At 46.0% G+C, this 21,177-nt stretch overlaps 1 protein-coding gene across 1 annotated transcript in view; it reads left to right on the top strand.

Annotated features, from left to right (window-relative positions):
• ITCH (itchy E3 ubiquitin protein ligase) overlaps positions 1-21,177 on the top strand; it is an 811,820-nt gene that overhangs the window by 344,980 nt on the left and 445,663 nt on the right. The window contains exon 7 of the mRNA XM_085619094.1: positions 17,568-17,740. Within this exon, the coding sequence (XP_085475220.1) occupies positions 17,568-17,740 (173 nt within the window). The remainder of the gene's footprint in view (positions 1-17,567; positions 17,741-21,177) is intronic.

The raw sequence follows: 21,177 nt of genomic DNA on the forward strand, positions 1-21,177 counted from the left end.
GCAGTTAAAGCTGGCATTATCACGTTTCCCTCCCCTATGACACCAATCCTGGCTAACCTAGATGGATAACCCATTCCAATGTTAAACTACATGTAAGGAGACACTTGACCCCCTTCGAGAAATGGGTATTCCTTAAAAAAAGATAAGCGCCTCATTACAGAGCTCTATGTGCTACTAGGCAAGGGGCTGCCACTTTCTAAATCTACAGGGCAGATCAGATGGTAGACGGAACTCTGCAGAACCCTCACTACCAGGGAGTGGGAGGACATCATTTTAGAGTCCGATACACTACACACAACATGGCCAGCACTGAAACAGTTTATAAGATAACCACATGCTGGTATTCGACCCCAGCTAGAATGCACGCATGGAACCCAGAGCGTTCAAAAGAATGCTGGCGAGGATGTGGAGCTACAGTCACCTTGCTACACCTTATGTGGCATTGCCCAAAACTCGAACATTTCTGGGACCGTATGCTTAAATGACATAGATCGGGCATTTCATACTTCAATCCTGAGGTTCCCAGTCTACATCATATTAGGGCTCCCTTATCCGATGACTTACCTGCTCTGAAATGAAAAGACAATTTATAGAGCGCGATAGCTACCCTGAGGCGTCCTAGCGCTACGGAACAGAGCAGGTAGGTGTGGAATTGGGTACTATGCTGGTCTATTGAAAAGCAGGGTTTTCAGTTTCTTACAGAACCGAAGAAGGTTGGGCTCAGAACGAAGGGAGAGGGGAATGGAGTTCCAAAGGATGGCCGCGTTGTAGGAAAAAGAGCGGCCTCCACTCCTGGTTCTTTTTATCCTACGTACCGTGGCGAGAAAGGAGGAGGATGATCTGAGCGGTCTGGAAGGTTTGTAGGGGTTGATCAGAGAGTGGTTGATGGACGCACCGGTTTTCCAGAAGGCTCGATGGGCAATACATAGGGCCTTGAAATCGATCCTTTCCTTGACTGGGAGCCAATGGAGGTTCCTTAGGCCGGGTTTAGCGGAAGTCCGCCGGGGTATCATGAGCAGGGTTCGGACGGCGCAATTTTGAAGAGTTTGGAGCTTGCGCAGAGTGGCTTGGGGTGCCCCTAGATAGAGAGCGGTCCCGAAATCCAACCGAGACAGAATGAGACCCTGGACCATTATCTGTCGAGGTTGGGGTGGCAGAAGAGGGAAAATCTTACATAAGAGCCGTAGTAGGCCGAAGCAGGTGGCGTACAGTTTGACTGCCTGATCATTAAAGTTGAGGGATTTGTCCAGCCAGATGCCAAGGCTCTTTATTTTGTCTTTAGGGGTGAGGGGGGTGGGGGGGGGGCCGATGGAGGTCGGCCAGGATAGGGTGATGGGGGATGGAGAGGAGTTGCCTAAGAGCATCAATTCCGTTTTGTCCCCGTTGAGTTTGAGGCATGATAGGTATATTGGTAACCTCCTCGAGGCAGTCCCTGAGGTTATTTTGTGGGGATGAGGATTGATTGATAGCTGAGTGTCGTCGGCGTAGGTGACGATTTTTATTCCGAAAGGGCGGACAATCTCAGCTAGGGGGCTCATGTATATATTGAAAAGGGTAGGGCTTAAGGAGGAGCCCTGAGGGGCTCCACATCCGAGGGGTTTGTCCGGGGATGTAAATTCTCCCTCAAAGACCTGGAAGTAACGGTCGGAGAGAAAGGATTTGAGCCAATCCAGCGCAATCCCTGAGACTCCTAGATTGAAGAGCCGATGTAGGAGGATATTGTGGCTAACCGTGTCGAAGGCTGCGCTTAGGTCGAGGAGGATGATTGCCGCACATCCTCCCCGGTCCAGGATGTTTTTCGCTTCCTCCGTTACTGCCACTAGAGCGGTTTCGGTCCCGTGCATGGGCCGGAAACCAGTCTGGGTGGCGTCGAGTAGGTGGTTGGATTCAAGGAATTTGGTCAGAGTGGCATTGGCATATTTTTCCAAAATTTTGCTCAGCCATGGCAGCAAGGAAATAGGGCGGTAATTAGTGGGGTTATCAGGGTCTAGATTGGATTTCTTCAAAAGAGCCTTTACCATAGCACGCTTCCAGGGCAGTGGGACAGAGCCGGTGGAAAGGGATGCATTGAGTAAGTTGAGTATGGTGGGGAGGATATTCCCGGTGGCCGTAAGCAAAGTGCGAGGGGGTGCTGGATCATTGGGGGAGCCAGATTTCACCTGGCGCAGAAGCGGTTCTAACGTGGTGGCAGTAAGAGGGGGGAAGGAATCCAGGGTTGCCTGGAGCTGGGATCCTGCCTCAGCGGGTGAAGGGGGGGGAGGCGGGGTTGGTGATGGTGGTGAGGGGGAAGGGGGTGTAGATGGTTTGGATTTTCTGGTAGAAGAACTCAGCCAAGTCATTACAGCGGGTTTGTACATTAGTAGTGTTTGGGGGGTTTGTCCGGAAGTTTGAGAAGGGTTTTTGCGATACGGTAGATTTCTTTTGGGCGGGACACCGCTGCGTTCATTTTTTCTTCAAAGAAAATGGATTTGGAGTTTTTTAATTCAGATTTGTAGGTGCGGATCGCTTGTCTGTAGGCGATCTTCCTAGAAGGGGAGTAGTCCAGCCGCCACTGCCTTTCTAGTCTCCTGCATTGGCGTTTTAAATCGCGCAATTCAGTGGAATACCAGGGAGCTGTTTTTGTGGGTCGCTTAGTCTTGGTTAGTTTCATGGGGAGCACAGAGTTAAGTGAGTTAGAGATCCACTGATTGTAGTCCTCGTTTGCTGTGGTGGGGTTGGGATTGTGAGGGGGTCTGGTGGAGTCAAGAGTTGCCTGCCATTTATGTAACGGAAGGTTGGACCAGTTGCGAACTCTACAGGTGTTAGTTGTGATGGGGGGGGGGGGGGGGGGGGGAACGGCGGGTGTCCAAAGTAGGGGAATCAGGAAGTGATCTGACCAGGGAAGAGGAGATGGAACAGAGAGGTTCGTGTTGCTGAACACAGGGTCCAGTAAGTGGCCTTTGATGTGGGTGGGTTTGGGAACTAATTGTGTCATTTCTAGAGCAGATAGGCTTGAAGAAACTTCTGAGGCGGCGTGGTCCAGAGAGTTGTCGAAATGGATGTTGAGATCACCTAGAAGTGTAAAGTTGGGTGAATTACATGCTAGGCTGGCTATGATAGGGGGGAGGTTGCAGGTGAATTGTCCTAACATACCGGGTGGACGGTATATGAGTAGGCCGGAGAATGTATTAGTGGGGGAGAATTCCAGGGCGAAAGACAGACTTTCGCAGTCAGGTAGGATGTTGGGGGTGCAGCGGCACTTGTAGCAATCTCTGAAGATGATTGCTAGGCCGCCTCCTTTCCCTGTTTTCCGATCTTCTCGTGAAATTAAGTAACCCGGGGGGAGAGATTGGACCAGGTCGGGCTCTGACTCCGAATTGAGCCAGGTCTCTGTGAGGTAAAGAACGTCAGGATGAAGTTCTTCTAACAAAAGGGAGATTACAGTCGAGTGTTTTGGCAGTGATCTGCAGTTTAGAAGGAACATGGATATCTTGGTCTTCACAGTGGATGGAACAGGAAGGGGATGGAAATTGCAGTGAGGGCATGGTGTATACGGGTCGGCCGGGTTCCAGGAGGGGTGGCAGTTGGCGGGCATTATTCCTCTGAATTTGAGGAGGAAAGAGGAGCTGTAGGTTATTCTGTGTGATGGGAGGCACGCAGGGTTCGTGGCCCCTGGCCTCGTCCGGCCGCGGACGGGCGCAGACGGGCTTGCCTTTGGTGCGCCGTCGGCGCGCCCGCTGCGCGCGTCCGCTGCGCGTTCTGCTCTGCATCGGCTTATGTGGGGAGTGGGGAGGAGACAGGACTGCAACCCACCAATCGGAAGCGACTTCCCTCCACACGATCGGGATTAGGACCCGCGGTGGACCGGGGGAAAGCAACCTGGGGGTGTGGCAGCGTGAGAAGCCCTCGTGAGTCAGGTATTCTCTTGTGGTCGAGGTTTTTAAACTTTTGTTTTAAAATATACAGTGCAACAAGAATAAAGTGACAGTAAATGGTTTTTAAAAACACAGTAAGCGTGATAGCAGCGTCGACAGCTAGCGCCAAGCCACTACCTCAAGCGCGTCCGCTCTAGGAAAGGAAAGCAGATGGCTTTAGCATTAGGGGCAGCCCATCAGCTGATTCTTGCCTTGTGGGGCACCAATTAGATCCCTGACTAAATCTTATTTCTTTGACCCTGCCGGAACCCCTGGGTTGTAAGCTAATAGCTGTGTATCTTTAAGATCCTCCAAGGTAAGAATAAATAAAACTGATCCTTAAACCTTGTAGGAACTGTTTCATGCAAATGTCTGAACACAGACCTCTATCAGGACCCTCTGGACCTACTACGGGCTCTGCACTGGCTTCACATCTGACTCAGATCCTGATGCCACGATCCACACCAGACCCTTGAGCCCAGATGGAGTCTAACAACGAAGCACTACCTATTGTGCTTTCCAACTCCGAGCCTGCTCCACTTCAACCGAGGCTGCGACCTGATCTCCTTGGACTCCAGCTTTTGGGCAACCCATTAGATTCTGATACCTTGCCCTGTGCTCAAGGGAGGGTTAAAACCGTCCATAGTTCTTTGCAATGGATTCTGACAAAGATGCATATGATGTTGGGGATGAATTTGCCCACCCAAGAATTGATGATCTCTAGTATGAGTACTTTCATGACACCAGTGGTCTGGATACTTCACCAGACACTGGGATGGTTTAACCTCTGGGACATGCCACAGAAAAAAGTGCATCCTTCGCAATGGTCATGTGAAGGGCGGCGGAGGTTCTACACCCACAGCTAACTTGTTCCGGACCTCCAGCAGATTGCACGGCAGTATCGTCCAGCCCCGGGTGATCCAAACTTCTTGGCTCAGTATCCCCCCCCACCTACAAGCATAGTTGTGCAGGCCTCAATGAGTAAGGTCAGCGTTCACACATTCCCTAACATACCACAAGACTGGGAATAAACATTTGGGATACAGGTTTTTCTCAACACATTTGGCACTATATTCAGTCTATACTAGCTGTTTTCCATTGGAGTTATACCTATGCCTCTTTTGCACGAGTCTTCTAGGGTGTCCCAGATGACTTATGTGCCGTCCTTACGCAGGCTATTCTGGGTGGTTGGGGTACAAAAAAAGTACCATCAATTGTGCCTTGGTCACCACGAATTGCCTATCCATGGCAATTGGCATTAGTGCGGCTCTCGGGAAGCATGTGTAGAGGAGGTCCACGGGCCTCTCCAGCAACGTCCAGTCCACTTTATTGGACATGTACTTCCATTACTCTTGTGCAGATTTGGCCCTTGAGTCCATTAGGAATAGTAGGGTCAGGTGTGCTCCTTGGGCCATCCTCCCCTTCTAGGTCAGCCACACCAATAGTTTAGTCCCTTTTGTGGCAGTGATAGAGGTGTCACCAGTAAGTTCAGCCTGCTCAGTAAACCCTTCAGCCTTTTTGTGGTCGAGACTGTGGTACCCACAGACCCTGTGGGCAACGGGAGCAGTGTGCAGCACTGTCTTTTGCACCTCCTACTGATGCATCCTCAACCCTCCTTAGTGCATCCTTTGGGCCATACAGCCACCCTGTCGGAGACAGTATTCACCATTTTTCACCAGGGTTGGAGGTGATAACATCAGATAAGTGAGTCCTGCGGATTGCCCAGTGGTGTTACACCCTACCATTTCTTGTCAACCTGCTGCACCTTCCACCATCCTCGGAACGGCTGACGGAGGACCACCTGTTCCTTTTGCAGCAGGACTTGCAGGTCCTCCTGGCCACAGGAGCCATAAAGAAGGTGTCCACATCAGAAGTAGGCTTTGGTTGTTACTCTCACTACTTTTTAGTGGTGAAGAATGGTGGTAGCCTTCGTACTGTTTAGACCTTTGCCCTCTCAATGCCTTCCTGTGGAAGGACGATTTCGAAATGCTCATCCTGGCCCAGGCCTGTCTGGCCTCGACCACAGAGAGTGGATAGTAGCGTTGGACCTGCAGGATGCTTACTTTCACATTCTTGTCCTGCAGTTCTTTTTTCTTTTTTTTAAATCTTTTTATTGAAATTTAGGTCAATGAAATAGAAATACAAATAGTCGGTGGTAGAGTCACACCAAGCGAAGACTTAAAGTGTTACGAACTTCACATTGTATGAATATACAATATTGACAGTCTTGGTGACAGATATAACAGGTCTTTAGGTGGATCCACCCAGCAATGTAATGCAAATTAGCAGAAAGCATATACGAAAGGGATCAAGAACAAGCATAGGGGGAAAAGATTGGGGGGGGGGGGCTGCCCGGAGATGGTCGGCCCACTGCAGACAATATCCAGGTAGGGCAAGCAGCAATTTATCAGCAGGCCCCTAATAGGCAATGTACTATCATACAGTTGCAGTCACACATCAATCAGCACTCACCAAGGTGAACACTAGATCACTCATCAGCTCACTCAGCTAATGGGACACCGAATCAGCAGAACTCCGCAGGTGCATATAGGTCTGAAAGGGCTCCCAAATATCTTGCGGGCGAGCGTACATCAGCATCAGGCCCTGGCAGTACGCAGCATCCCGGAGCCAATCTTCCAGATAGGAGCTCAAGCGGCAACCCCAGCGCATCGCCACTAGTCGCTTGTCCAGCAGGAGCGAGACCAGCCCATGGTACTCCAGGGGGACCTCCTTAACATATCCCAATAGAGTGAGAAGAGGGGTATGCTCCAGTCGCAACCCGTCCTCTCATCCAGTGCGTCCAGGAGTGACTCCCAATATTTACTAACGGTAGGGCATTCCCATGCTAAATGCAAGAAATTCGCACAAGGGGTCGAGCACCGAATAGATCTCGGTTCATCCACCAATCCATGCCTGCACAGCCATTCCGGGGTCCTATACAGCCTATGTAGAAACGTATTATATTAGGCGCAGTCTGTAATTGGGTGACAGTGCTCTCGTCTGCGCGGAGCAGAATGTCCACTTATCTTCTGCAATAGGAGTGCCCAGTAAATACTCCCATTGCAGCCGGGCCACAGGGGTGTGGACAGGGGCTGTGCGCTGCATCTCGAGATATGATCTAGTAATTAGCTTGCACAGGGACGGGTTTCCAAGAAAGCTCTCAAGGACTTGGAACGTAGGGGGAGTAGCAGGAAACAACTTGTAAGTGGCACACAGGGCTGCCCTCACTTGTAGATAAGTGAATCGTTCCCATATGGTTACTTCTCCATCATTCAAAATCTGCCGCAACTCTATGAACGAGCCACCTGTAAACGATGCACCCATATTAGTAAGCCGGAGTAACCGCAATCGATCGCATGCCCCCGCATCCCAAAAGAAGGGAAGGGCAGGGTGTCCAATCAGGGGTTTTGCCGGGGAGTAGAGATCAATATCCAGCATGCAGAGGCCGCCCTGCTCAAAATGGAGAGTGAGGATCTTCAAGGGAATCCTGGGCTGCTTCCCAAACCACGCCATGGGCTGTTTCCCAGCCCTTGCCAACATTAACAAATTTTATCGAAGCCTTACTCCGAAAGCCGTGAGTGAAGGAAAGTGGAAGATTAGTGAATAAATACAAAAACTTCAACCAGCTAGTCAGTCTGCTCTCCAGCCACTCCATTAGGCAGTCATAGTTGGACCGCCAGAGGACCGCAACCTCTCAACTTAGCCACACCCCTAGATATTTATTGGGTTCTTTTGCCCATCAGAGAGGGAACTCAGAGGTAAACTCCTCTGTTGTGTCTGTGAGCCGAAACATCACTGATTTTGCCTAATTAATAACTGTCTCAGACAGTCCCCCAAATCTTGTGATTTTCCTAATCTAGGGGTCAAGTTTCTGTCGGTGTATTTAACATATAGGGTGACATCATCCACATACATGGATACCAACACTTCACGCAGAGTGAACATCAAGCCCCGATGTGCACAGTGCTGCCTAAGGCACCCAGTCAAGGGCTCCATGGCAACAGCAAAAAGAGTAGGTGAAAGTGGGCATCCCTGCCTAATACCCTGTAGTACCAGAAACGAGGGGGAGATCACACCATTGACCCGTACGCATGCCGTAGGTCTAGTATAGAGAAGCTCGATAAGCTTAAGAAACTTAGGACTGAGCCCCAGACGTGCAGCAGGGCAAACAGGTACGGCCATTCGAGCGAATCGAATGCCTTACTGGTGTCAAGAAAAATTGCAGCAGTCGATATGGAGGGATCAGTCTCCTGAAGTATTGCAAAAAGGTGCGTAGATTATGTAACCAGACTCTACCGGGTAAAAAGACAGATTGGACTGGACATATGATGAGAGGGAGCACAGGGAGGAGTTGCGACGCAGTTAACTTGGGCAAAATGTTATTGTCCACATTAATCATGGACAGCGGCCTATATGACTTAGAACGCTGAGAATCCTTTTCCGGCTTCAGAATGGTAATTATAATTGCTTTCCTATTCGAGGGGGATAGCACACCTTTGTCCAAGGAGTCACTATACATGTTTATGAGATTAAGAGCCATGAGGTCTGCATAGTCTTTATAAAACGCCGACGTCAGGCCATCAAGACCCGGAGCCTTACCTCCCAGGAGGGATCTGATGGTCTGTATAACCTCCTCTTCCGTAAATGGTTCATCTAAGATGCCCCTTATCTAACCAGAGCAGTTGGATCGAGTCAAAAAAGGAATTGAGATCAAGAGGGGCCTGCGTCTGCGTTGCCCTATAGAGGGAGGTGTAGAAAGAAATAATTTCCTCATGTACTGCTACGTGCCAACCCATACCTCATTCTGGTCTGTTCGAATCTCCGCAATATAGTCATCAGGCCAGGGTTTTTCGGAGAAGCCCCACTAGTGTCTTACTAGCTCGATCCCCCTCTCCATAACACCTCCCCGCCTTTCACTACCCATATAGTGCATTCCTTGTATTGAGGCCTCCTCAAATTCATCTATCTTTCTTCGAATGGTGCCCAGTACCTCCACTCCATGGGACACAAAATATTCTCTCTCCAGCCCTCTGATCTCAGCCTCAAGACGCCCTATTTTCTCTCTAAGCGGCTGAAGGACTCCCGCCTGTTTAGCTATTCATTCCCCTCTAATCATGGTTTTAAATGCCTCCTACAGCACAGAGGCGGATTCGACCATTCCCTCGTTATAATAGACAAAATCAACTATTGCCTGACAGATTTGCGAAACACCTGATCCCTCAGGGCTCCAGTCCAGAGACGCCATGTGAAGGCCTGTTGTAGGGATTATCCAGAACTGAAAGTTCAAGGAGCATCAGTGAGTGGTCCGAAAATGTTCTCGGAAGATGGGATACTGCAGCCGCCAAGGCGTCTACATCCCTGGAGGCGAGCCAGTAATCTATCCTCGACCACGACAGGGTTACAGATGTTACGCCTTGTTTTGCAGTTCTACAGGTGCTATCTGCAGTTCATGGTGTGGCAGGAGCATTTCCAGTTCGCTGTGCTCCCCTTTGGCCTCACCAGTGCCCCTTATGTGTTCACTGAAGTGATGGTGGGGGTTGCAGCACATCTTCAGAGGTCAGAGTTTCCAGTCTTCCAATATCTCAATTGCTGGCTGATGAAGACTGGCATTCTCCAGGTAGTCCTCATCCACCTACAAACTATTGTGAAAGCCTTTGTTGTATTGGGGTTAACTATAAACGTGCCAAAGTCACACCTGACTTCTTGACAGATGCTCCTCTTCATCAGAGCCCTTCTGGATTCTTTGGAGAGTTTTGTCCCTTTCCCCAGAACGGAGAGTCCAGGTCATTCGGGCTGTGTTCACGATGTTTCTAACTGTTCTGGATCTCTGTGAGGATAACTCTGAGGCTGCTGGGATGGATGGCCTCTTGTGTCTTGTTGGTCATGCACGCCATGTGCGTGCTCTGCAGTGGTATCTGAAGGCCCAGTGGGCATGGCATCAGGGGGACCTCTCTGATCACTTTCAGTTTTTTAAAGAGATTGCAAAAACCTACTGGTGGTTACTGGACTGCAATTGGGTCATTGGCAGGCCCCTTTCCCTACCAGTTGTGACCGATGCGTTGCTTCTGGTTTAGGAGATGCCATTTGGGAGAGGTGGAGATCAGAGGCACCTGCTCTCTGACCGAGTACTGGCTCAATCTCCTGGAGCTGCGAACCATTTGCTTCGCATTGAAAGCCTTGCTACCACCCATAACAGGAGGCCGGTGCTGTTGTGCATGGACAACGCCAACACTATGTGGTATTGCAACAAACAGGACATGGTTTGGGGTTCATGGGCCTTGTGCTAGGTGGCACTACGCCCTGGCTCATGGCAGGAAAACCAGGGGATTTTCCTGGTGGTATCTCGAAACACCAGGATGGCGCAAGGTATCGTCCGCAAATAGGGAGAAACCGGACTCTCTCTTTAGCAATGCTGAAAATGTGTAATGTGAGAAGTTTTACTTGTTTGAGTTTCCATTGGTCTCTATGTCAGACATATGTTCCTCCTAAAGTAGAACTTGAGACACCTGTATGCCTTTCGGCTGATACTTCTTTTGCCCAAGTTCTGAAGAAGAGAAGGAACGACCAGACCCAAGTCCTCATAGTGACTGTCCTCCCATCAGGCTGCCACCTCGAGAGAATCTTCTGTTGCAGCAGCAAGCCAGGTTCTGAAACCATGCCTGCATAAACTTCACTTCCATGATTGGAAATTGAGCGACAACAGCTAATTTCCTTTGATCTCCCTCTCAGGGTGGTAGATGTAATCTTGGCAGCCAGGCGTCCCTTGACAAAATCAGTATAGGCCTGCCCTTAGGACAGGTTTGGTGCAGTACTTGGCTGGTTGACACTCTTCAAGCCAGGTTATCCAAAGTATTGCTTGTTGTGTTGTCCCTAGCTCAGTGCTTGCTTTGGGCACAGTTAAAGGGGTACGTGTATACTCTTTCGGCCTTTTCGTGTTTGCCAGACCAGCCTATACTATTCAAAGCACCCAGTGTGATGTGTGTTTTTTAAGTTGTTTGCCTCATTTGTTTCTACCCTTTCCCTTTATCATGCCTCATTGGGACCTTAACTTGGTACTATCCTTACTGATGTATACTACTTTTGAACCACTGCATAGCTGACCACTACGGCTTTTCACCCTCAAAACAATGTTCCTCGTTACCATCGCATCGCATCGCTGTAGCAGGGGAATGAGCTGCAAACCCCCTCCATCAAACCTCAATACATTACTTTCTTCTCAGAGTGGTCCTGAGTACCAGAGCTTTCTTTCTTCCAAAGGTGGTGACTCCTTTCACGTTGGGTAAAACATCACTCTACCAGCAGTCACTGCTCCTCCTCACCCATTGAAAGAGGATATGACTCCATTGGCTGGTTTCTAGTGCTCTTAGCTTTTACTTCGATCGTATCAGGGAACATCTTGTGAACTATCAGCTCTTTGTGGGATTCACTGGCACAAAGAAGGGCAAGGCAGTGTAGAACAGGACCGGCTCTCTGAGGATAGTGCTCTGCATTAAATCGAGCTATGTACTGGCCAAAAACCAGCTCCCAGAAGGTTTATGCTCTCATTCCAACAGAGCCATGACTGCTACCATTGCATTGGCCCATTGGGTGTCTGTTCTGCATATTTGCCAGGCTGCTACTTAGGCATCACTCCATATGTTAACGATGCACTACTATCTCGACAACCAGGTCCTTTAAGATGCGACTTTGCCAGCTTGGTCCTGCGGGACTTCCTAATTTAAACCAGACACACCACCTGGAAGTTACTTCTGTGGCATCTTTTCAAAAGGTGGGCAACCTGCTGGTAGAAGTATCTATCAGAAGCAGAAATCCTTACTGTTAGTAATGCTCTTTCTGGTGTATATACTCTATCTAATTGCAGAATCCTCACTAACCCTCCCATGCTCACTGTGCATTGAACTGGGCTCTTTTCTCCCTAAATAAGTCTCAAGTATAGAGAGCTGCACACTAGTCAAAGATCTTTTAATGTTTTGGTCTGCATCTGGGGGCGAAGCCAGCCTAGGAAGCAACTGACGTCAGTCTGCACGAGTGGCGCCTATATGTGGTTCTGCGCATCACTTTGGAACGGAACAGCACTGATCCACGAGTCATGACCTTCCATCACACAGGGAAACTGCAGGAGAGGTTTCCCGATGCAGTATGATGCCTGGGGAATATTCAAAAGGTGAGGAGTCTGCGGTTAGATAGAGAATCTACCAGAAAGAGCGTTACTGAAGGTAAGCAACTTGTTCGATATGCCAGTCGTCTTGCTAAATACTTTTTTAAGATGACAGTCTGTATCGGTTTCTATCGGGCCTCTCACTAACAAACGGATCACTGATTCATTTGGAATGCCAGGACACAGAAGAAGCCTAATCTGCCTCCACAGACTTCTGTAGTTTTGTGTGTGATTTAAAATATAGTATGGCATAAACATATCCATTTCACCAACATTACTATAATTCTTCAGCCTGTCAATTCATTGTTTGGCCCTGGACATCTCCACCCATTAAAGCCTGATTGAAAAGGCAATAACAGAGTTAAACATCTCCATAAAAAAGGCTTTGCATGCCCTGTGCAGGTCATTGCAGATCCAGGTTCTGCTAAAGGGCTAACTCATGATATGACCCAAGTAAAAGAAATATTTATCCTAAATTGATGTATTAAAAATGCCTTGCTGCCCAACCCATAAAACTTTGTTTACCTTTTCTTGATTCTTGAGCAGTCTTTTCCGCTACATATTAGAAATGGAAAGTAAGTTCTTATCAGGAAAAATGCCCTGCTTGCCACCATCAGAACATGGCCTACTTAATCCTAGTCCTTCTGTGATGCCTCAGTAGAGTTGTGAACATGTTAGGCCCCTGCGTTAATTTTTTCAATTCCTTCTCCTTCATTCATGATTTGGACCCCATAATGGAATGCCAAGGCAATTATGTGAAGGGTCTCTTAGTGTCACTGGACCTGGTGACCCACATCTGATCTAGTCATTCCTCTCCCCTGAGACATTCCTGTAAAAATTGAAGGAGGCATTTGTAATAACTCTACTAGAGAATCCTTCCACAACCAAAGCAAGCATGCTGCTTTGTGGTCCATATCAACTAGGCCATGCCATCTCTTTCATGGTTTCATTGTGCCCAACAAACCTAGTCACCATTTTCACTCAGGATTTAAGGCACAAAGAAGTACAATTTAGGAATTGCCACTTACAGTAGCAAAACTGTTTTCTAGGCAATGAAACACTGCTTCAACCCATGCTGGACCCACCTATTGCCCACTCTGCAGAAAAGTGCAGTTCCATCAGCCTCCTTTTCAGTGAAAAGAATAGAGAATATCAGACAGCACATTGGCAACTCCAAGTCTGCTTCATCTATTATACCCATCCCTTCCAGCAGAGTCCCTCAGAGGTCATACTTCAAAGCCCTATTTCTTGCAGATACCGTCAACACCAACACTCTAAAAGCCACTTCTGATTAAGATGGTGTCTATAAATCTTACTCACCATTGTCTCTGCCTCCTTCACTTAAGGCATCTTTGAAGAAGCTCTCAAGACAGGCCAGATCTTCCCACTCCTAAAGAAACCTATACTTGACCCTGATGACCTTGTCACTCACCTACCTTACTTGGATCAAGATTATTTAAATAGCATTTTATGTTCAACTCCAAGATTACATTAATGCGAACCATCTTCTGCTTGACTACCAGTCTGGCTCCAGATCATGATACACGGCCTTCACACTCAGTGGAACATGGACACGAGTCATTAGCTAACTTCTGGAGTAGAGCGAGTAGCTGTTGGTGTTGATCAAGCGCATTGTTAAATAGAGAAAACGAGCGCACGTTGAATATGAGATATCGGTGGTGAATTATATTTCCACCTATGCTACCGAGTGGAGTGTGAAAATATTCTGGTTCATGTGTGGACTGAAATCAGTGGAACTTTGATTGCCCATGATTTTGCCTGTATCTACAGATTTCAGGTTTTGCAACCAGTGGCTGGTCCATTGGAGAGCGCCGTAAGGCAGATTTCTCAGAAGCTCACGGTTAGTCTATACTGTGCGCTGCACGTTTTTGTTTCCTTACCCTTGTCCATAGGAGGCCAAGATGCAAATGAAGGCCGAAACGCATCTGCGTTGACAGTTTATGATAAGAGGAGTCTGATTGGAAATGAGAAATAATTTCCTTGTTGGTTTAGAGCACATTATAAACAAGGCAGTTAGATGTGTGGTAACCTTGTGTGCTGAGTAGACGTCCTCAAAGTGTATTGTCTTTATTTGGTGTACAAACACTGATTTGTGGTGTTAAAGAAGTGGGTGTTTGGAACTTATTCTTCTCAAGAAAGAACGTTTTGAATATGATTCATGTTCTCTTAAATTGTGATGTCAATTGTATATAATGTTTGTTTATATATGTATGTTTGTATGTTTTAAAAGATTAACAAAAAATTATTATTTGTTCTAAAAATGTTCTTGTGGTATGTGAGCTGTTGTTGTGAATATATTGTATATTAATTAACAAAAGTATTAAGTACTGTGCATGGGGTAAATTGAAGTTCCCTATATCTTAGTAGGTAGAGAGATCTTTTCCTCCTTGCCATTTCTTTTTCTACGTTCCAGATCATGATAAAACACGTACACGGCTAACTTGAACATCGTAGATGATGCCTTCCTGACTGCATGTAGACGACTCCTGCGCCCTGATATTGCTCGAACTTTCAGCTGCCTTCAATAGTTGACCATCTCATTCTGCTACACACCCTAAATTCTCTAATGGGATTCACTAGCAATGTCCATTACTGGTTCTCCTACTACATTTCCAACTGACACCAGTTTGGTGATATGGGTACTGGAAGGCCCCGAAAGATCCCACTAACCTACGGAGTCACCCAGGTTCCATACTGTCCCCTGCACCCTCTACAGCCTGATGCTCTACTCCCAGATAACGGCATCAAAATTCACCAATATGCTGATGATACACAACTCTACTTGAGTGTCTTCTGTACTTCAAACATCCAGTGTCTCATACACTGTATGCACAGCATTCAGACCTGGATGTCTAAAGACTACCTAAAACTCAAACCAACCAAGACAGAATTCCTATTATTTTGCCAAGAACTAGAAACCAAAATGGCACAAACCTCGCTCACTAATGTGAAACTTGGCGGTTTTAAACCCAACTTTCGCTGAAAGACAAGTCACTTGGATTCACCTTTGTCACCAACCTCACCCTCTAGGACCACATTGCCAGACAAGTGAATTCAGTAATGCTGTTAAAACCTGTGTACTCTCCTCATCTGTATAGTGGTAACGCCCTGCTACATGTCCTCATGGACTCTACTGGGGCACTCCTTAAGGGCATCTTACACGCCACAGCATGTCTTATCTATGGCCTGCAGAAATCTAATCACAGCACTCCTATCCTGATGGAACTCCATTGACTTCCGTTGCTGGCTCACACCATTTTTAAAACCAGCTGCATCATTAACAAAGCTATCACGGCCAGCACCATGCTTAATATTGTAGACAAGCACACTATCTGGTGGTTTTTGGAATACTCTCATGCAGGACACCTTCAGACTGCAGGCTATGAAGTGTAAAAACGAAAGAAAACAAAGGAGCAGGCGTTTTCCATCCATGCACCCAGGATCTGGAACAACATCCCATATCTATCAGCGCTGCCCCAGCTCTACTCCAATTTTAAAAAGAGGAATATGCACCTTGTTAGAAAATCACTACTTTGCAATGCATTTGCAGGCCAAAAACCAGATTTCCCTCCTATCACTCGTTGACTTCTTGCTTGCCTTTGACAGACCCTTTTGGCTAGGTTAACTTAATAGAAATACCACTTAACTACCTAGATGCGTAAATAAATGTATTCATACATACATACATAGCTTCATGATAGACTAGGAGTGCCGGGGGGCTAACTGTATTTATGCCCCAATCTATTTTTTGCTGACTGGAAGATTATCTGATCAGCAGGTACTAGAGAAACTGTAACGTCCTTTGTAACACTTTGATTCCGTTCTTGTACAACATGAATTAGAAGAAGCAAAAGAAGTAGCATGAAAGCAAACTTAAATAATCATTGGTAGACCCTATAGGCGTGGCCTTAGAAAAACTTGCAGTTGTTTTTATTTGCTACTGGGTGTAATTGGCATTAGAAATTTGAAAGTAATAAAAAGTAAAAATGTTACGGCAGAAATGGGTTGCAAAAACAAAAAGTTAAAAAAATAACTTCCCTAAACTATTTAAAAAAAAAAAAAAAAAAGGTACAGTGGAAGCCGAGTAAAGCCCACCAGTCCGACACTGAAGTTGCCTAGCTTTTATGTGGATGAGCGCAAGTAAAATGTCATCACCCTGAGTGCAAGAGGTTAAGTGGCTGAATTGGGCTGACCCATTGCCCCCGCTGTTTGCTGGGAGGAGGGGACGCCAAATGTGTATGAAACCTGAACTGATCAATAGATGAAATGGGCTACCCGAAAGCTCCTGCATGTCTGTATGTATGTGTGTGTGTGTACATCATTTAGCGTAATATAAATACAGATGCACAGTATATGCTGTTTATTACCATTGTTGAGAGTGGGGAGGAGTTATGACTCAGAGGACATATGAATCCTCAAGAAAGGCATGACACCCCTCCCCTCCTTAAACACCAATAGTAAATAGCATGTTCTGTTCTGCAGAGGTCCATTTGTGCTTAATGCCATGGCCTTTATTCATCCGTAGTTTGAACAAGACATTTAACCAAAACCTGGATGCAAGGGGTTTCATGTGTGAAGTATGATAGCGTCACACACGAGACTGTGTGACTATTAGGGGAGCTGTTTCCCCGTACAAAGTAACTGCTACATTCAATGTGCGATGCAATAAAAAAAAATTCTCATACCAATTCTGCTCTACTGTGGTAATAAACTCCATTTTGACCTTTGAACTGTAGTAATAAATGTATGAGTGTACTTTTATTGCTATAATTGCTCTAAATAACTGCTTGCTGTATTTATTATGATGTTTTTGAAGAGCACGAGGCAGTTGAGATTGTTAAAACTATCTCTAGGTCAGATCTAAAAAGACAGACTAATACTTATGTTAACTTTTTAGGACTATAAAAATGCCATTAACAAAGCTATTTTTAGGTCGCGTCTGTGCAAGCTGCAGACGTGTAAAAGTATGTCATTTCATAAATGCTTTTAAATGGCCTTGATCTGTGAAACTAACAGCAGAAATAATATTGTTGCACTGGACTGGAATGGATCGAAATTCTCTTATGAATTAGCAAGAAGGTTATAGCTCACATCTCACTAATAAAAACAAAGCTAAAAGCATACAAATGTTTACAGAACAGATTAAGAGCACAAACGCATGCCACACGTGTGGCTCACAGTGGAGAACCGAAGAGTCTCTGACAGAACACCAATCTCTAGCCACCACCAGCAAATGTCGGGGTGTGGTTTGAGCCCGACTCCTTTGTAACGAGGATTTGTTCAGTTATGTGATTCCTTACGGTTTGCTTGTTTAAAAAAAAAAAACCAAAAAAACCTCTATTGATTTATAATTCAGATCTTAAAACACCTTACTTAAAGCATAAAATGTGCATGATCTAGATTTTTCAAAGAAAACGTGTTGCAATCAGTTTCTGAAGGTTATTGGTCTCTGCAGTAATGATGTTTATAATAGTAGCCTTTTTTGTTCCTTAAAGCACAGACACAAATACCTCTGAAAACCTTGACGTTGCTGACAGTGGCGACAGCAGAACAGCGGACAGTGGTAGTTCACCAGCACTATCTAATGGTGGATTCAAATCTTCCAGGCCACCCAGGCCTATACGACCACCTCCACCAACACCACGCCGACCAACATCCTCTGTTCCAGGTGAGAATGACTGTAAGGGAATCCGTTATAGTTACCAAACATTTAATTTGTTCATTATAGCTGGTAGCCTAATTAGAAGGTCTTTATATTAAATATCAGTGAGTTTTCAAGATATGTCGGAGACTCAGCAGTTTTGTTCCTGCAGGTCATAAATGGGTTAGTTAAAGAAATTGCAGGCAGTCAGTCTCAGGACTGGTTTGGATGAGACAGTGTGCTCAGAGAACAAGCATAGTGAAGTAAAGCAGCTGTTGATGACTGAAAGCATCAATTTGAGTGATGAGCTCCTTGTTCTTTCTTCTTTGAAAGAGAAGTAGTGTCAACTCAGTCTTGCCTAAGGACATAGAGTAATGGAACTGCACATTTTAAACAATGTTTGCATTTTGTGGATGGTGACATTCATTTTTGTTATCTCTTATATAAGACCTTCCATAGAATTCACAAAGCGATTATTACTAAGAAATGTATTTAGTAGAATATCTCTGCTGCGTATGGTGTTAGCCTTAATATGGGATATTGCTTTTAAGGTTGAAGAATGTAATGTTTGATCTTGAAAGAGAAATGTGAGCGAGAGATAACGAACAAGAAGCTATTGACAACAATCTGACAACGAAGTCTTGGAAGCAGTAAGTGCAGGTACTCACTCTACAGAGCTGTGTACTGTAGGTGGGACCAGGGGCCGGTGTATGGACTGGGCGAGGAGACAAGCATTTAATGAATCTTCTTTCTCAGTCCTCTCCTTCCCATTGCTTTATAATCAGATACATTTTTTTCTGTTCACCTACCCCATCTGTCTTTCCCTTTAACCACTTCTTTGTCTCCCAGATCTATATTTTCCCTTTTCCTTTTTGGTCTTTTTCCCCCTCTTCACATTTCTCTCCACCCATTTCGTCCATCTCTTTCTTCCCTCTGTGCTCTAACCACTTCCTTCTTTCCTTTTCTCCTTGCCTCTTACCCCTCTCCTTCCAATTCTATGTTGTTTTACCCTTCTTTCTTTTCCCTTGGATCTACTCCACCCATATCTTCCTGAACTCTTGTTCCTTTCTCCCTACTTTCCTTTCTGTCCTCCTTCTTCCCCTCTTGGTTTCCTCTCTGGCTCCTCCACTCTTTAAAGAGTTTCTCATTTCTCTTTCTCTTTTTCCTGTCCCTATCCTCACTCTCCAGGCCTAACACCTTCAGTTTGGCATTCGACAACCAGACCGTGACACACAGGAGGTCCCACCCATCCACAGCTCCTCTGTCTCTAATCGTACATTTTGAGGATCTGTTTTTCTGGCCTCTTAGGCTCCAAGATGTGCATTAAACATTGCTATGAAATAGAAACAAAGACAGGCTGTTTTGACATCTAAATTTGTGTGCTGCTTGTAATCCATTTGAATGGTTTTGGGAACATATGTGTAGTAGAGTAAACCACTGCAGGACAGTCGCACCGGCCCATGCTCTAGAATCTTTAAGAAAGGATTGGTAGTTAAGCTGTGCTAAGTTGCACTCAGGTTATTAAACAGACCAAGGCAGACTTACCGGAGCAAAGTTTGGAGTTCCAATAGTTCTAGCACTACAAGCTGAGTAACTAGAGAGTTCCAAGGGCATATTAGTAGAAAAATCGCTATACACCTATGCTTCTGAGTCAATAACAAGTATGTATGTAGGGCATTTTTATGAGCTGCAGCGATTCATGCATACGTATTGACTGCAGGAAATGCAATTTGCTTGGTTCTTTAGGCCATACTAATTAGAAGATGGATGGAGGTTTGTGTGGAGGGAGATAGGATGTGTGTGGCATTGGAATCCATAAACTACACTGGTGCTCAGCTGTTGGAGTGCTGCACATAAACAGTCCACTCTGTTGGGTCAAGAGTAGCACTTGAGCAACACCTGCACTGCTGAACATAACTCCACTGAGCCTGCCCTGCTGCCCTGATGGTTACTACTATTCTACTGTGCCGAGGCGTAGTTCCGGTACTCAAACAGAAAATAATCTAGTGTTGGTATTCAGTACCAGTGAGTACTGGCTCAGTTAAAGCACTGCCTGGAAGTACTCAATGCTAGAATGTACAGCAAACGTTCTATAAAGTGACGGTTTATTCCAGTTATGGCATATGTTAAAATCAGGCTACCTAATTTGAAGATACTAACCTCTAGAGTAGAACAGCTGTAAAGGAGAAACGTAGCAAAGTAGTGCCTTTGAAGCAACCAACACAATACTGACATCACATGGGGATGTGGGCCAGCGGAGAGCAAGTTCAACTAGAGACAAACAAGCTTACTAGATCCAAGGAAGATTGCCTCTCAAAAGGGACCAGTCTATATGACCTCTAGATCCTAGTTGAAGTGCAAACAATTGCAGAATGCAAAATTTGCATGTTGCCAAGAAAATTCTTAAGCATTCTAGACTTGCAGATTATGCTGTATGCAAAGTGCAATGAGGATCTGCTTATACCATCATTGGCTTGCCAAAACAGGTGCAGTTGTTGAAGCAGCTCAGTGGGTTTCAATAGATGAGGAATTTCCAAGTGAACCATGTATCGATTAGGCAATTAGATTTGGCAGCCAAATGAGTGTTCTTATGAGTCGTTGGCACTAAGACTTATGGATAAAGTTTACCGTTCCCTTGGTTTTATGGCAGATGATTATTAACAGTTTTCTGTAACATGCTACACATCACAATTTTACAGCCTCAGTGGGCTTTGTCTTTGATACGTTAAATAAGGGTGGAGATGAGGAGAAAAAACATCATCCCAAAGCAGTTTTCTTGTAAAGGTTAACAGATATCAAAGCTGCTGTTGTTAATTGTGTTCTTGTGTATCTCATTTGGTGAAAACTCCTTTGAACTTGCATTCCAATGTAAAGTGTATGGCCGACGGGATACGGAGGTCATGGGAATGATTTGTACAGGAAGCCTGTTTTATTACCCCACCCTGAGGAATTAAGTCCATTCACCACCAAGATGGATTTTCATGCCTCATCAATTTTAAGATGGAGTTTATCTCTGGGAGAAAGCAGCAATTTGTACCAGAGGATGGGGTCCTGTATGGCCAGACATCTGCTGCCAGACCTTTTCAGCTTGGGGAGTCCGATTGCTTTTAGAGTTGCAGTTGCCGATCCTAGGTGCCTTATTATTTGTTAGATGCAAAAAGCACAAATGATGGACAGAATGCAGAACAATGTCATACATTCACCCTAGTTCAGAGATCAGGGCCTAAATCCATCGTTCTTTTGCTCCCCATGCCATTCCTGTTAGAACCCAGCCATATGCAATTCCGTCTTGACCCTACACTCAATGGGAACGGTCCAGCCCGAACTGCCAGGCCAGGTCCTCCCTGGACTAGAAACAAGCATCCTAGGACTGGTTTCGGGGTTAGACTGAAAGACTTTTCTTACCTTGAGTGCAGCCATGGAAGGACGTGCAAATAGTTTGATAGTGGCTTCTTCCTTTGATT

This window comes from Triturus cristatus, chromosome 7 (genome assembly GCF_964204655.1).
Source record: "Triturus cristatus chromosome 7, aTriCri1.1, whole genome shotgun sequence".
Taxonomy (NCBI): domain Eukaryota; kingdom Metazoa; phylum Chordata; class Amphibia; order Caudata; family Salamandridae; genus Triturus; species Triturus cristatus.